Here is a 14,984-nt window from a genome sequence, read left to right on the forward strand (position 1 = left end):
TCCTCTCCCACCTCACCTGCAGTGAGATCAACATCAGAAGGAAACAGGACCTTTCCTGGTGTACTTACTCCACTTCTGAGAGACGGGCACAGCCCCTGAGAAGAGCAGCAATCTCCACCGCATGTTGGGAATAAAGGCCACAGTCCTGTAAGCTAGAAAGAGGACAATTCGATTAAATAAGCGGAGCAGAGACAGATCATAGAATCACAGAACACGTCAACTGGAAGGGACCTTGAGAGGTCATCAAACCCCGTCCCTTGCCACTCATGGTATCATCCCTGATTAATGTCAATCTCACCTGCTCTTAAATATCTCCATTGACGGAGATTCCACAACCTCCCTAGGTAGTTTATTCCAGTATTTAACCACCCTGACTGTTAGAATTTTTTCCTCATGTCCAATATAAACCTCCCTTGCTGCAGTTTGAATCCCATTGCTTCTTGTCCTAGCCTCAGTGGTCAAGAACAATTTTTCTCCCTCCTCCTTGTAGACTTCTTTTATGTACTTGTAAGTGGCTATCATGTCCCCTCTACATCTTCTCAAGACACTGATATCAGAGTGCAGCCTGTTCAATGGTCAGTTTGAGCACCCCTCTAGAGATACAGGGGAATTCACATTTTCGATAAATGCAGAGAGGGCCAGTGGATGGGGCAGCAGATTGAGTGTCATCAGAGCTGGAGTCTGTTCCTGATTCTGCCAGGGAAGGGTCTGGGTGGCCTTGGAGAAATCACTGTCTCCTTCTTGTGCCTCAGTGTCTCTAGTTATAACATGAGGATAGTAATTAGTAAGGAGCTCTGAGTGCCTCCCTTGACTAGTGCTTTGACCAGCAAAGTTCTATGATGTCGTAATGACTCACCATCTGCTCTCCAAGCAAGATAAGCACTCTCCTTCCCATTTTACAAAGGGGGGAACCAACATATGAAGGACACTAATTGTATAGGTTGCGAAACGGGCCTTTAATTTTATCAAGTTTAAATTTGCTTCCTCTTCAACTCCACTGTACATGCCTGTGTTCTTGTATGCAGAGAAAAGTGACTTTTCTTTCTGGCTGCACCTACCCTATGAAGTGCCTTTGAAAAAAATGGGACTTTTCCAAAAGAACCAGCTGAGCACCTACATACCAAATACACTCTTTCGATCTGAAATTGAAAGAACCCAGCCCTTTTTCCGGCGGCCCTCTTCCTCTCCCAGATGAGGCAGAGTGGCTTTTTCTGAAAGATTCTTACGGAAAAAGCCGTGTGTAGACGCCCTGGGGGCCCTCGATCTTTCAAAAGAGCGGGGGGCTGTGTGGACGCTCCCTATCAAAACAGTGGATCAATTTTTTGATCCACGTTTTGTGTGTGGACGTGCTCTTTTGAAAGGAGATTTTGGAGGTAATCTTCCGAGACAACTTCCTTCGAAAGAGCTTTGTAGTGTAGATATAACCTCCCAGTCCCAGGGAGGAGCCAGTGGCAAGATTAGGTGCTTGTTTACATGGAGAGGAAGAAGGAGTAGAAAAGGTCAGATCAGTTTTTTTTTAAACAAAACAAGATATTTCCTTAGAAGCTTTGCTTTCGGCAGGCACAATGGGTGTAGTTTAGGTCTCTGTATTCAGGGCGCCCAGCATAGGAAAGCTCTGATTCTAACTGGGGCCTTGGGAGCTACCAGAATATAATATTTAATTTCAATACTACCGATGATGAGAATGGGTGACACCAAGCCATGCTGATATTACAGTGATGAGTGTGGTATGAGAAGCTGTACAGGACTCAGTAGACAAAATGCCCAATCCATCTTCTCAATACTGTTCAATATCTTGTGTACCTTTATCGCCTGATACCAGCCACAATGACCCCAGGGTTCTGTGGGTGTGTCAACACAGCAAAGTTATTTCAGAATAGGAAACGGCTTCTTTCCAGTTCTGTAAACCTCCTTCCATGAGGAATCATGCCGATAGATATTTTGGAATAGGGCTGTATAGACAGGTAATAGAGGCTATTTCAGAATAAGCTATAGTGCTTCCAGCAGTTCTAATCTGAAATAGGCTCTTTTGTGTGTGGATGCTCTATTCTGAAATAGCTGAGTGCTATTTCAAGATGCATTTTGTGTGTAGACGCGCTATTTCGAAATAAGCTCTTCTGAGCTTATTCTGAAATAATGCTGCTGTGTAGACATAGCCTTAGAACAGGAAGATGTGATTAAATGAGCTAAGACAGAACAGAACAGGGGGCTGAGATCAACTTTGAACAGGCACTTCCAGCATCCATTCCCTTCTAGAGCCATAGGCTACAGCTACACTAGAAGAGATTTTCTGACAAAACATCTGTCAACAGTGTGTGGCCATACACTAAAGCGGAATGAATGAGTGATCCGCTCTGTCGCCAGGGTGCCCAGACTGTCCTGGAAGCCCTGTCTGTCATCAGAGCGCCCCCTCCCCCTCAGAGCATCCACACAACTTTTTTGTTACAACAAAAAAAGCAGTCCAGTAGCACTTTAAAGACAAGCAAAATAATTTATTAGGTGCTGAGCTTTTGTGGGACAGACCCACTTCTTCAGACCATAGCCACACCAGAACAGATTCAATATCTAAGGCACAGAGAACCAAAAATAGTAATCAAGGTGGACAAATCAGAAAAAGACTATCAAGGTGAGCAAATCAGAGAGTAGACGGGCGGGGGGTCAGGGAAATCAAGAATTAGATTAAGCCAAGTACGCAAAAGAGCCCCTATAATGACCCAGAAAATTCCCATCCCGGTTCAAACCACGTGTTAAGGTGTCGAATTTGAATATAAAGGAGTTCAGCAGCCTCTCTTTCCAGACTGTTGTGAAAATTCCTCTTCAGTAAGACATGAACTTTTAAGCCATCAACAGAATGGCCCACTCCATTTAAATGTTGACTGACTGGTTTGTGAATCAGGAGTTGACAGAATCTGTCGACCAATGTGTTATTTGTCACTTGGGAGAGGCAGGAGGTTGTTGGTGGAAGTGCCAAGTTTTGCTGACAAACTGTCGACAAAACGCATTTTGTGCATGGACGTGCAGTGAGTTTTGTCGACAAAACTCACGAGCGTACCCATAGCCACAGAGAATTCCCTTTTGAATACAAAGAGGGAGAGGAGTCCAGAGAACTGGCTACTGGCTTGTGAATCAGGAAAGTTGGGTTTTATTCTTATTTCTGCCTCTGATTGGTGTGTGATCATGGGAAGGTCACTTAACCTTTCTGTGCCTCAAGTTTTTCTACATAATGACAATAATCTTGTGCAAATCTTTGAGATCCTTACAGGAAAAGTACCAAGTGCAAAGTACTACTCCATAATGAAGTCACACAATTGCCCTATGATGTAGATAATCATGAGCATGGCCATTTTACAAATGGGCACATTGAGAGAAACCATATTTCCTTTCCTCTGTTTTAAATGTTCTCCCTCTCAACTTCGTTCACGCTCCCCTTGCTGTGGCTCTGCTAACCTGCATGTTCTCTGGCAGTGGTTTCCAACCAGCGTACAGTGGCATACTCATGTGCCATGAAACTTGTCGAAGTGTGTCGTGAAATTTCATCAATTTCCACTGCAGAGCCACCGTGTGGGGCAATGCCAATCCTGCAGGACCCTGTTCACACTGGGAAGCAGCTGAAATGCTGCTCCCCAGCCCAAACGAGCTGGTGGGGGAACCCCCTCCCCACTCCCTGCTGTGGCAAGCGGGAACCTGTTAGAGCTGAGACATGGTTTAAATGTGATATTGCAATATTGAGGTGCACAGGGGTCAACTGGCGACCCCTGAAAGGTCAATTTCGCATGTCCCTACCAGTTGCAGGTCGATCTTCCAGGGTAGTGTAGACGGAGCCTGGAAGTGCTCTCTCTTACTGCCACGTCTGGGAGATCAACCATGCACTCTGGGTTTGGCTCCCCGATCCAGTAGAAGGATGCCATCAACTGGCCAAACTGCGCATTTTTGTAAGTTTCCCGCCCCCTGAATCTAGTTCCTGGTGAAATGTGCTACCTTTAATAGGGATGAACCTGGCAGGTCACGGTCCACCTTGTGCGGTGTATCTGGTCTCTGACAGTGGCCAGCACCATCTCCTACAGTGAAAGTGGCAAGAAGCTTTGAAGTAGGTCATTATGTAACAGCCAAGACCTAGAGAAATTTTCTTCACAGCCCCGTCAGGTAGATGGCAGCTTCTGCACTAATGAGGGCGAGTTTTCCTTTAAAACGCGTACTTTCTGTTGCAAATCCAGATCCTGATAACTATCCAATCCATTTGGACACCTGCTAAGCTCCTGTCCTCAGTTGCATCTAGTGGCAGGGAATTCCACAGGCTAATAATGTGCTGTGTTAAAGAGTCATACCTTTCATTTGCTGCCTTTCCATTTCATGGAACATCCCCTTGCTCTTGTGTTATGAGAGGGGGCAGAGAGTAATCCCAGGCCACCTTCTCTATGGAGGTCTTCCACCAACCTGTGCACCTTGCTCATCTTATGCCAGCCACAATGACCCCACATCATCATGGGGAGGAGAAGGGAAGAAAGTAGGCGGCTCCCCAGGCACACAGCCCTTTCCAGCCACAAGTGCAGGCTCTGCCAGGCTGGTGTCATGGCATGAGGACACTGTGAGGCAAACATACCTATGACGACATACGACGTCACAATGGAACGCTGGCTCACAAGCTAAACTGGTGGACCACATGCTAAATTTGAGTCAACAGTGTGATGATGTTGCAAAAAACATAAAAGCAAACATGATTCTGAGATGCGTTCACAGGAGTGTTGTGACCAAGACACGAAAACTCCCTCTTCTGCTCTATTCTACACTGGTTAGGCCTCAACAGGAGTATTGTGTCCAGTTCTGAGCACCACATTTCAAGAAAGATGTGGAGAAATTGGACAAGGTCCAGAGAAGAGCCACAAGAATGACGAAAGGCCGAGAGAACGTGAGCTATGAGGGAAGACTGAAAGGACGGGGCTTGTTTAGTTTAAAAAAGAGAAGACTGAGAGGGGACATGATAATGGTTTACAAGTATCTAAATGAGGTTACAAGAAGGAGGGAGGACAAATTGTTCTCCTTGGCCTCTGAAGATAGGACAAGAAGTAATGGGCTCAAACTGCAGCAAGGGAGGTGTAAGTTGGACATTAGGGCTACGTCTACACGTGCAGCCAACATCGAAATAGTCTATTTCGATGAATAACGTCTACACGTCCTCCAGGGCTGGCAACGTCGATGTTCAACTTTGACGTTGCTCAGCCCAACATCGAAATAGGCGCAGCAAGAGAACGTCTACACGTCAAAGTAGCACACATCGAAATAGGGATGCCAGGCACAGCTGCAGACAGGGTCACAGGGCGGACTCAACAGCAAGCCGCTCCCTTAAAGGGCCCCTCCCAGACACAGTTGCACTAAACAACACAAGATACACAGAGCTGACAACTGGTTGCAGACCCTGTGCCTGCAGCATAGATCCCCAGCTGCCGCAGAAGCAGCCAGAAGCCCTGGGCTAAGGGCTGCTGCCCACGGTGACCATAGAGCCCCGCAGGGGCTGGAGAGAGAGCATCTCTCAACCCCCCAGCTGATCGCCGCCATGGAGGGCCCAGCAATTTCGACGTTGCGGGACGCGGATCGTCTACACGGTCCCTACTTCGACGTTGAACGTCGAAGTAGGGCGCTATTCCTATCTCCTCATGAGGTTAGCGACTTCGACATCTCGCCGCCTAACGTCGAAGTTAACTTCGAAATAGCGCCCGACGCGTGTAGCCGCGACGGGCGCTATTTCGAAGTTGGTGCCGCTACTTCGAAGTAGCGTGCACGTGTAGACGCAGCTTAGGAAAAGCTTCCTGTCAGGGTGGTTATACACTGGAATAAACTGAAATCTCCATCTCTGGAGATATTTCAGAGCAGGTTAGACAGACATCTACCAAGGATTGGTCTAGATGGTGCTCGGTCCTGCTGTGAGAGCAGGAGAATGGACTTGATGACATCTCAAGGTCCCTTCCAGTTCTAGTGCTCTGTGATTTTATGAGTGTCAAACCATGCAGCTGAGCCCCTCTCTCAATAACTTGGGATCCTCCTTTGCGCAGGCTGAGACCAGTTTAATTTCTAACCATTTATCTCACCTTATACCAAACAGTTCTTAAACAGCAATATCCTCCACCTTTAATGACTAAGGTGGCTGTTACTGCACTCATCCATGGAACCCATCATGTAAGGACCTCTTTTTTACTTTTAGACATGGAAGTATATTTCTTTTACCATAACTTCACAGTTCTTATTTCAGCAGCATTATCGTTATCTTTCCTTCTCAAATTTCGTGATCTGCAAAAGAAACAAAATATTTACCGGCCTTTGAAACCCCATCATGAGACACTTCAGCCATTGACTATTTTCCAGCTACATGGTAGTATATAGAATGTGCAGGGAAGAACTGGAACTTCATTGGAAGAAGTCACTGAGGGTGCATTTACACAGCGAGGGAGGGTTATAATTCCCAGCTCGGCAAACTTGGCTAGTTTTAATTGAGTTAGTGCAGCTTCCAGTAACAAGGCTGCAGTCGCATGGGGGCTGGGATGGGCTAACCACTCTGAATGCATATCTAGGGCTTCAGATGGGCTTATACACTGTCCTGGCTGCAATGCTCTTTTTAGCATGCTAGCAAGATCAAAGCTAGTGCAGGTATGTCTACTTTAGTGGTTGTGTAGACATAGCTTCAGTCTCTTTCTGGGATTTAGGTGTCAGAGCCAGCAGTGTCATAATGCAGCTGAATGATAGTCAGGAGACCATGTCTACACTACAGCCTGGATCAAAGCTCCGAGACTGATCCACCGGCAGTCAATTTAGCAGGTCTAGTTAAGACCCACCAAATTGACCACAGATTGCTCTGCAGTCAACCCCTTTATTCTACGCAGATGAGAAGAGTAAGGGAAGTCAATGGAAGAGTGTCTCCCATTGGCCACCCATGGGGAAGGGATAGCTCACTGGTTTGAGCATTGGCCTGCTAAACCCAGGGTTGTGAGCTTACCCCCCTACAGGGGGCCATTTAGGGATCTAGGGCAAAAAAATTAAAAAGTAGTGGGATGGTGCTTGGTCCTGCTAAGAGGGCAGGGGACAGGATTCAATGACCAACTAAGGTCCCTTCCAGCTCTATGAGATGTGTATCTCCACATATCATTATTATTATGGTGTAGGTTCCCCCACAGTAACATAACCTGAGATATGTCGACTCCAGCTACATTATTCATGCAGCTGGAGCTGCATACCTTAACTCAGCTTTCTGTGCTAGTGTACATGTAGCATAAAGATTGCTCACTGCAGACAAAACCGGTCAGCTACAGTACAAGCCTTGTTATCTGGCACTTTAATACCCATCAACCAGTGTCTGCCATAGATGGAAATACAATTCCCCCATCACGTTAACTGGAAAAACTCCAATAATTATCTGGCTTCCTTTCCCAGCACCTGCGGAAGTCGTGTTTGTAAACTTGCCACCAGAAAGGCCGTTCTCAGTGAAAAAGCTTGAGCAACCAGCAAATTTGATTAACTGGCAACCCCCCCAGTCCCCATACATGCTGGATAACTAAGACTGTACTGTACATAGCACAGCGTATGGTGAAAGGCATCTTAGACTGGGGTGTGCAAATGGGGGAGGAGTCCCCCTCAAGGGGTTGAAATTTCCTAAGCAGGTGGTACAGCGTGATTGGCTGCTGAGCCTTAGGTTCAGCCAGCTCATTAAAAATGTTGAAATATGTCATCTGCTTTTATATATGTGTATTCCCATTTACACGCCGATTACAAAAGCTTTCACATTCCACCTAGTCATTTTCTTACTCATTGTGATGGAGTGGGGAACAGGTGTGTGCAGATGAGTGGCTCACAGAGGTGTGGGGCTCCTGCTGAGGGTAACCTAGGCGACCAGGTGACACCTCTGGACTGCAGACAAAGCGGGAGGTGGAGCCTGAGGGGTTTGAATCGGAACTGGGAGCTGGAAAGCAGTTAGTCTGGGCTGGGAAAGAGAGGCAGAGGAGGGGGCAAGGCCCCAGCTCGGGGCCTCCTCTGCCCGACATGGGTTGGATGGGCTGTCTCTGCCTGCTGTACTGACTCTTCTGTAGGATGCTGTGTCCTGTCAGCTAACAAACCCACTGTTCTCCTGCTGAGTGAGAGTCACTCCTGCCTGCGGACGGGGTGCAGAGCTCGGGGACCCCGATCCCCATCACACACACGCTAAAAGTTCCTTTTTTATATGAACAGAACTGAAATTTCCAACGGTGTGGATGACATCAGACAGGTGGGGAGGAGGACCTGCTCACTGCAGTGATGGAAAGTGGGGCCTGAAGTCAAAAGCTTGCTCACTCCTGATCTAAGAGAAAAAAGTAAGGACTCATATTTTGCTTGGTCGTTACCTGCCTAGGGCTAAATCCATGCTGTCCCCTCACATATACGCAGGCATGAAAAGAGGCAGCTAAGAAAGGTGAAAGAAGTACTGCATTCCACGTATCCCCCGACCTCCTGAAAATAACTCTAGGCAGCCATGAATCAGGCTGCTTCTGCACTCGCCCCCTCCTGTCGGAGGTGGCATGGTAATGAAGCAATTCGAAGCAGGCTAATGAGGCGCTAATGTGTATATTCAGCGCCTCATTAGCATAATGGTGGCCATGTGAGAGTGGAGTGTAGAAGCAGCCTCAGAATTGCCTGGCCACCTATGCCGTCATTTATTCCTATGCTAAATGGTACCATTCTGGATTAGCAGAGTTCGACTTTCTCTTTTAGGCTACGTCTACACTAGCATCCCTTTTTCAACAGAGGCATGCAAATGAAGGAAACTGAAAATGCAAATGAGGCACAGATTTACATATCTGGCACCTTATTTGCATATTTTTCTTTTGAAAAAGCATCTTTTGGAAGAAGAAAAGCAGTGTAGATAAGACTCTTTTGAAAGTAAAGCCCATCTGCAAAAGAACACTTCTTCCTTAAAAAAATAGGAAGAAGGGTTCTTTCGAAGATGGGGTTTACTTTCGAAAGAGCCTCGTCTGCACTGCTTTTCTTCTTTTGAAAGAAGCTTTTTCTAAAGACTATGCAAATATGGTGCCAGATATGTAAATCTGTGCCTCATTTGCATTTTTGACGTCCTTCATTTGCATGCCTCTTTCGAAAGAGGAATGCTAATGTAGACGTAGCCTTAGACTGGTGTAAAGGAGAATACAAGGTGTAAGGGAGTTATGCCAGTAGTCACCAGAAATTACTTTTTTTTTTTTTTAAATCAAAATTCCTGTTAATACTCACAACTTCTAGATCAGCCTCACCTTGGAATTTTTCTGGACCCGCCAGAAAAATATATCATGACAGTGTCCTTCCTGCAAGCAAGATGCAACATGTTCTTAGGTTAAATGCTAAAGGAGTAAAATTTTACCGCTTATGCAGAAATACTCAATGGGGGCCTGATCTCTCTCTCATTGAAATGGATGGCAAAGCTTCCACTGAATCAGTGGGAGCTGAATCAAGACTTAAAAGGTGTGCTGCCCTCAGAACTCTTACCTTTAAGAAGCAAAAGGGAATACTGCAGTGGTTGTTAGTCAAAAGTATCATTGACCTCAGCAAGGCTGACCAGAAGCTGGAGCAAATTGCTTCTGAGGAGGGGGAGTCCCTTCTCTATGGGGATCTCTCCTGAAAATACGAGCTCATTCCACTGATTGATCCAAAATGCCTCAATTTACTGCAGCGATTTGGCCCTTTGCTCCAGCTGGGACGTGGCTTGTTTTCAAATAACACAACATAAAACATGGTCAAGTTAAAATGCCCTTTGCGAGAAATGCTGTAAAAGGGTCAGCAGCGATCCAATGTTATGTGTGTATTTCACGGAGAAACTTGGACAAAAGCAAACTACGTCCAACAGGACTTCATTGGAGATGTACTAGGGATTAAACTTTCTCCTGAAGTTTACACATGGTTGAAAACCAGTTATAAGATTCATATCCAATATGCTTTATCCAATATGCTAATACCAAAATCTTTGTTCAAAAACTTACCAACTGATTACAGGTTGGACCTCTCAAATCTGGCACCCTTGGGACCTGACTGGTGCTGGACAAGAGAATTTGCTGGACCACGGGAGGTCAAAATTGCCTAGCAGCATTATCAACACTTCCACTGCTTACGGGGCTCTTAGAAGACATTTAGGGGGTAAATTACAGCTAAACAACAGCACAGAACACCAAGAGCCAGGACTGGGGAAACAAACTTTATGGGACCGTGTGAAACTTGGCCACACCCATGATAAGTTGTTGTCCGGCTAACTAAAATGATGCCGCAATACAGATGGTGCTGGACAAGAGAGTGCTGGATTAGAGAGGTTCACCTTGTATTTTTGCTGGTTAATAGCTCATTTGCACTGACAAGGAATCTCACAGGGTAAATACTGCGTGCTTTAAAAACAGAGTTTAAAATTGTTACTTATGAATTTTACACTGAAAAATCCGTGTGTAAAATGAATACATAAAATTAATGCTTCAATAATCCCACATTGTAATATAACTCTATCTTTCAATTAGCCAATAAGGGGAGAGAGTTGAATTCAATTTCCACACATCTTTATTGCAGAAAAATTCCACTGAAAAGTCAATTTTTAAAGCCAACATTTACAGAAATAAAGTATATGTTTCCATCACACACATTACAAGTACCTTATGTAGTTCTATATATTACCAGTACCTTATATGGAGTTCAGCAACATTTGGACAAGTAGTTGCTCCTTCCACCAAAGAAAGAACCGACTTCACCGAAATATCATTATGGCTTAAACTGCGGAAAATAGTTAGAGCACCCCAATATCAGCTGCTTGGTTTGATAGTACGTCTCTTTTATTTATTATATAACCATTGTTTCTCAACACACTCGTGCACACAAATTTCTGGGTGTTCACAATTCAGTTCCAACTATGGACTCTTTCAAATGCAGCTGCTGCCAAGAGTTCAGAATCACGGCCATGCTTGACAGAGTTATCGGACAGCAGAAGAGTTATTCATATTTTCTGCTCAACAAAATACTTACTAATAAAGTAGGTGATACAACTGCACTGTCACAGGAATTCATGATGAAATACTTAAATACATACGGTGCATTCTTCATAGTTATTTCCAGCAAAACAGGTTTAAGTATAGCACTTTTAAGGAACGCAGTCAAGATAAAAATGCTATGCTTAAAACACCCTAACTTGCATTCTGATTCTGCAAACACTTCTGCATGGGCATATATTGACTCCAACTGATGTCAGTGGAACTGCTCATGAGTGAAGTTACGCACAGGTGTAAGAATTTGAAGAAACAGGACCTCTAATTAGATTGAGCTATTTGGTAAATTTCACTTTTCTTTTTTCAGGCTTGGTCTACACTAGACCTTGCAGTCAACTGCAGATACGCAATGTAGCTAGAATCGATGTATCTGCAGTTGACTGTAAGGTGTCCCCTCACCGGTGGAGGTCACAGGAGCATTTCTTCCGTTGACCTCTCTTACTCCCCACAAGAGCAGGAGTACAGGGAGTCTGTTTCTTTTCTATACTATTGTGTTGGAGTTTCCATGTTTCAGCCTGCAAGACTTCTATACTTCTTCCCATCCTATCTTAGCATCCACAATTGGATGTCAAGAAAACATTTCTATTCCTATCACGTTTAGTAAAACCTGGAGGCTGGGGATTGTTTTTCTTTTTTAATAAAAGCTAACTGTGCATTGCTTCCTAGATTTTAAAGCCAGGAGGGATTATTAGATTTTCCCCATCAAATTTAATCCCGTCGCTCCCATTTTGAGCCTAAAAGCTTGTATTTGTGTTTAGCTGAAGCAGATCTTCTACATGTTTCTGTAACTTTTGGTTTTTATGGATAGGGTTATCAACCCTAAGCCAAAACCTTTTACTTCAGGCAGAGGAGGTCCAAACTTCTCTGGTCTCTACCCTTTGACCTGTCCCGTTTGGGTGACAGGCATCTCTCTCTGGCTCATCGAGGCACACAGGCCACCTCACCACAACAAGGAATGGACCACAGGGTACTCCTGGGGGTCAGCTAGAAGTTTTATCTCAAGATGGGGTAAAGTGGAGTAGATTTCTAGATGACCTATGCTCCGCTCCCAGTACAAGGGCGTAAGTAAGTAAGTAAAGCAGGTCTTCTAGGAAGGTAACCAATTTGGATCAGAAAACTTCACGAGGCGACGAATCCACTGTTTCCTTTTGTAGTTTGTTCTAAAGTTTTACTCAAGGAGCCTTGGGCACTGATTGTGTCTCGGCCTTTCCCATTCTCCAGTGGCACACAACGGTTTAGTCTCCTGAGGACTAAAATGCTTTGGTTAACTGAAGATATTGGGTTCCATGCATACGTATTTGGGTAGAATTTGATGCTCTGTGGTCCAGCCTTTTCAGCTGCTGTGCGCCAGATGCTAGTTCTGGAACACCTCCATGGGCCACACAAAGGAATATGTGGTCTACAAAATGGCATCCTCTACATCCTCTATGTATGATGACGGGAAACTCCCTCTGCTCGAAGGATACTGTTTTGCTCTAAAAAATGGCTCCCTCTATGCATCGTGACTTCGGGACACCACACCGGTAACTTATGAACCTACAAGCCGGTCTGCTGGGGTGGGAGAAGACACATTTAGGGCCTGGAAAAAATCACCCCACCGGCCAGACCCATCTCAAGAGCTGCAGATTCGACCGACCACCTCACTATTAAAAATGCCTGCCCTTGGCTGATCCAGGGACTGCTGGGATTACTCCCTAAGCAGAAAGTTGACCCTAAACTATTTCAATAGACTTGACTTCTTTTTCAGTTGACCTTGTAAATGGGCCTAAGTCATTAAACCTCTTACTTACTCAATCATCTTTAGCTTTTCCACTCTGGAAAACATTTCAACCATCTTGGCCATTTCTTGGTCCCTCAGTCGATTGTCCTGCAAGCTGCAAATCAGTTGCCTGGTTAATATTCCCCCTCCAAAATTCTCAGCTGATTTTGAAAAGCACCGTTCACCCCAATGACATGGGTCACTTACTTTATTTCTTCCAGTTGAAGGCAGTTTGGAAAAGCTTGTGCCAGACGAGTTAGCCCCAGGACAGTGATATTACCACCAGTTAACCTGACAAAACACAAAGCAGATGGAAAATGTTGCATCTTTACAACTCTTCCATATTCAGGGCAGAAACAGTCTTTGGGGTGTTCCTGGGTTCTACACCCTACAGGTGACTAGGAGGAAGATGCAGAAGTTCACATCCAGACAATGAAAGTTATGCCTTGGAGACAAAGGACAGAACAAGTTTTTATCCAAAAAAGCAAAAGGAAAAAAAGGGGTTCAAACAGCTCCAATAGCTATAAAGGATCTTTACAGCAGCATAAGGCGAAGCCATTTTTTTCCTATTATATCCTAGCATTCAGTAGCAATGCACAGAAAGTACTATGCGTGATCACATTTACCATGGATTTCTGTATTTTTGTGCTGTACTATACTATGCCACAGATTATATTTTAGACATCACAAAGAGCAAAATTTATATATTATATACATATATAAATTATAAATATTATTTATAATTACACACACACACCAACTGGATATTAAATTTCATAACCCACAGGAGAACCCATTGTCAAGCTTCTGTTCCAGCCCTAGATCAAAGTAGGAAGGATTGACCCTAATATGAAATGCTTACTTTAGTTTCTTCAGACTCTTGATCTTCGGTAAGCTTTTGGAAAGAGCAACTGCAAATTCATCCCCATACTTTCTGCTCTTAAAGCTAAAACAATAAAAAAGAGCTAAAACATGATATAACAAAACACACGGTTTAATTTTTCCAACATTTCCTAGGAGCTAGCCACTGGGTTGCATCACTTTTACATATTAGTTCTTTAGACATCATTTCAACATGATGAACTACACAAAGGAAGGGAAAATACGTTGCTGTTTTGGGTTATAAAGGCACTACATGCAGTAGCCGTTGCTAAACTGTGGACATTGTACAGCTAAGCACTCAGTTCGCACGATACAGTGTCTCCCAACCTGAGGTCTATGGATCCTTGAGGATATTGCGAGGGGTCCAAGAAAAAAATAAGAGCTAAATTAAAACAATCATAGAAAATAAGTTTTAAATCAATTTCAGAGTTACAATCAATTATTATTTTAAAATTAATTATCTTCCAATAATGTTAGTTGCTGTGCAAAAAAGAATCTTCTGGTTTCCTTTTTCATTTCGGCTGTGTCTCCACTAGCATTGCTCTTTCACAAGAGGCCTGCAATGAGGGAAATCGAAAATGCAAATGGGGAGCAGATTTACATATCGGCCACCTCATTTCCATATTCTTCTTTCGAAAGGAAAAAAGGCAATGTAGATGCTGCTTTTTTGAAAGTAAACCCGCCCCCCCCAATTTCTGAAAGCACCCTTCTTCCCAATTTTTTGTTTTTAAGAAGATGGGTACTTTTGGAAATGGGGTTTACTTTCAGAAGAGCAACATGGACATTGCTTTTTTTTCTTTAGAAAGAAGAATATGGAAATGAGGTGCCCGATATGTAAATCTGGCCCTCATTTGCATTTTCAATTTCCCTCATTTGCGTGCCTCTTTCGAAAGAGCAATGCAAGTGTAGACACAGCCTTAATGATGTAGACATAGTGGCTAGAATTACCTTTGATGGGGGTCCGTGAATGGTATGGGGATATGCACTAGTGAAAAGATTGGGAACCACTGCACTACGATAAAGATAAATAATTCCTTATTTAAGGGCATCTCCTGCTCACTGTTTTATCACTGAGTGGGGTAAATCTGACTCTTGCAAATTGGAAAGGCCTAATGGCTCCTGCCTGTGAAGCCTATGAAGTTAAATCCAGGATGAATTTTGTCTGAACGCTTTAAGGCTGCTACGGGAAAAATATACCATTTGCAATACGGTAAATCAGTACAGGTTGAACCTCTTTACGTGAGCATGAGTACAGTTTGTCAGATAGCCACTTATGAAACTTGGAGATACACATATCTCATAGACGTGCAAGGGAC

General features: G+C 44.2%; 1 protein-coding gene across 1 annotated transcript in view; it reads right to left on the bottom strand.

Moving 5' to 3' along the window:
* NLRC5 (NLR family CARD domain containing 5) overlaps nt 1–14,984 on the bottom strand; it is a 118,202-nt gene that overhangs the window by 71,938 nt on the left and 31,280 nt on the right. Inside the window, exons 7-13 of the mRNA XM_075009053.1 lie at nt 13,649–13,732; nt 12,994–13,077; nt 12,818–12,901; nt 10,669–10,758; nt 9,264–9,314; nt 6,220–6,282; nt 69–152 (exon numbers count right to left, since the gene is read on the bottom strand). Coding sequence (XP_074865154.1) covers nt 69–152; nt 6,220–6,282; nt 9,264–9,314; nt 10,669–10,758; nt 12,818–12,901; nt 12,994–13,077; nt 13,649–13,732 — 540 coding nt within the window. The remainder of the gene's footprint in view (nt 1–68; nt 153–6,219; nt 6,283–9,263; nt 9,315–10,668; nt 10,759–12,817; nt 12,902–12,993; nt 13,078–13,648; nt 13,733–14,984) is intronic.

The sequence above is a fragment of the Carettochelys insculpta genome, chromosome 14 (assembly GCF_033958435.1).
Source record: "Carettochelys insculpta isolate YL-2023 chromosome 14, ASM3395843v1, whole genome shotgun sequence".
NCBI classification, from domain to species: domain Eukaryota; kingdom Metazoa; phylum Chordata; order Testudines; family Carettochelyidae; genus Carettochelys; species Carettochelys insculpta.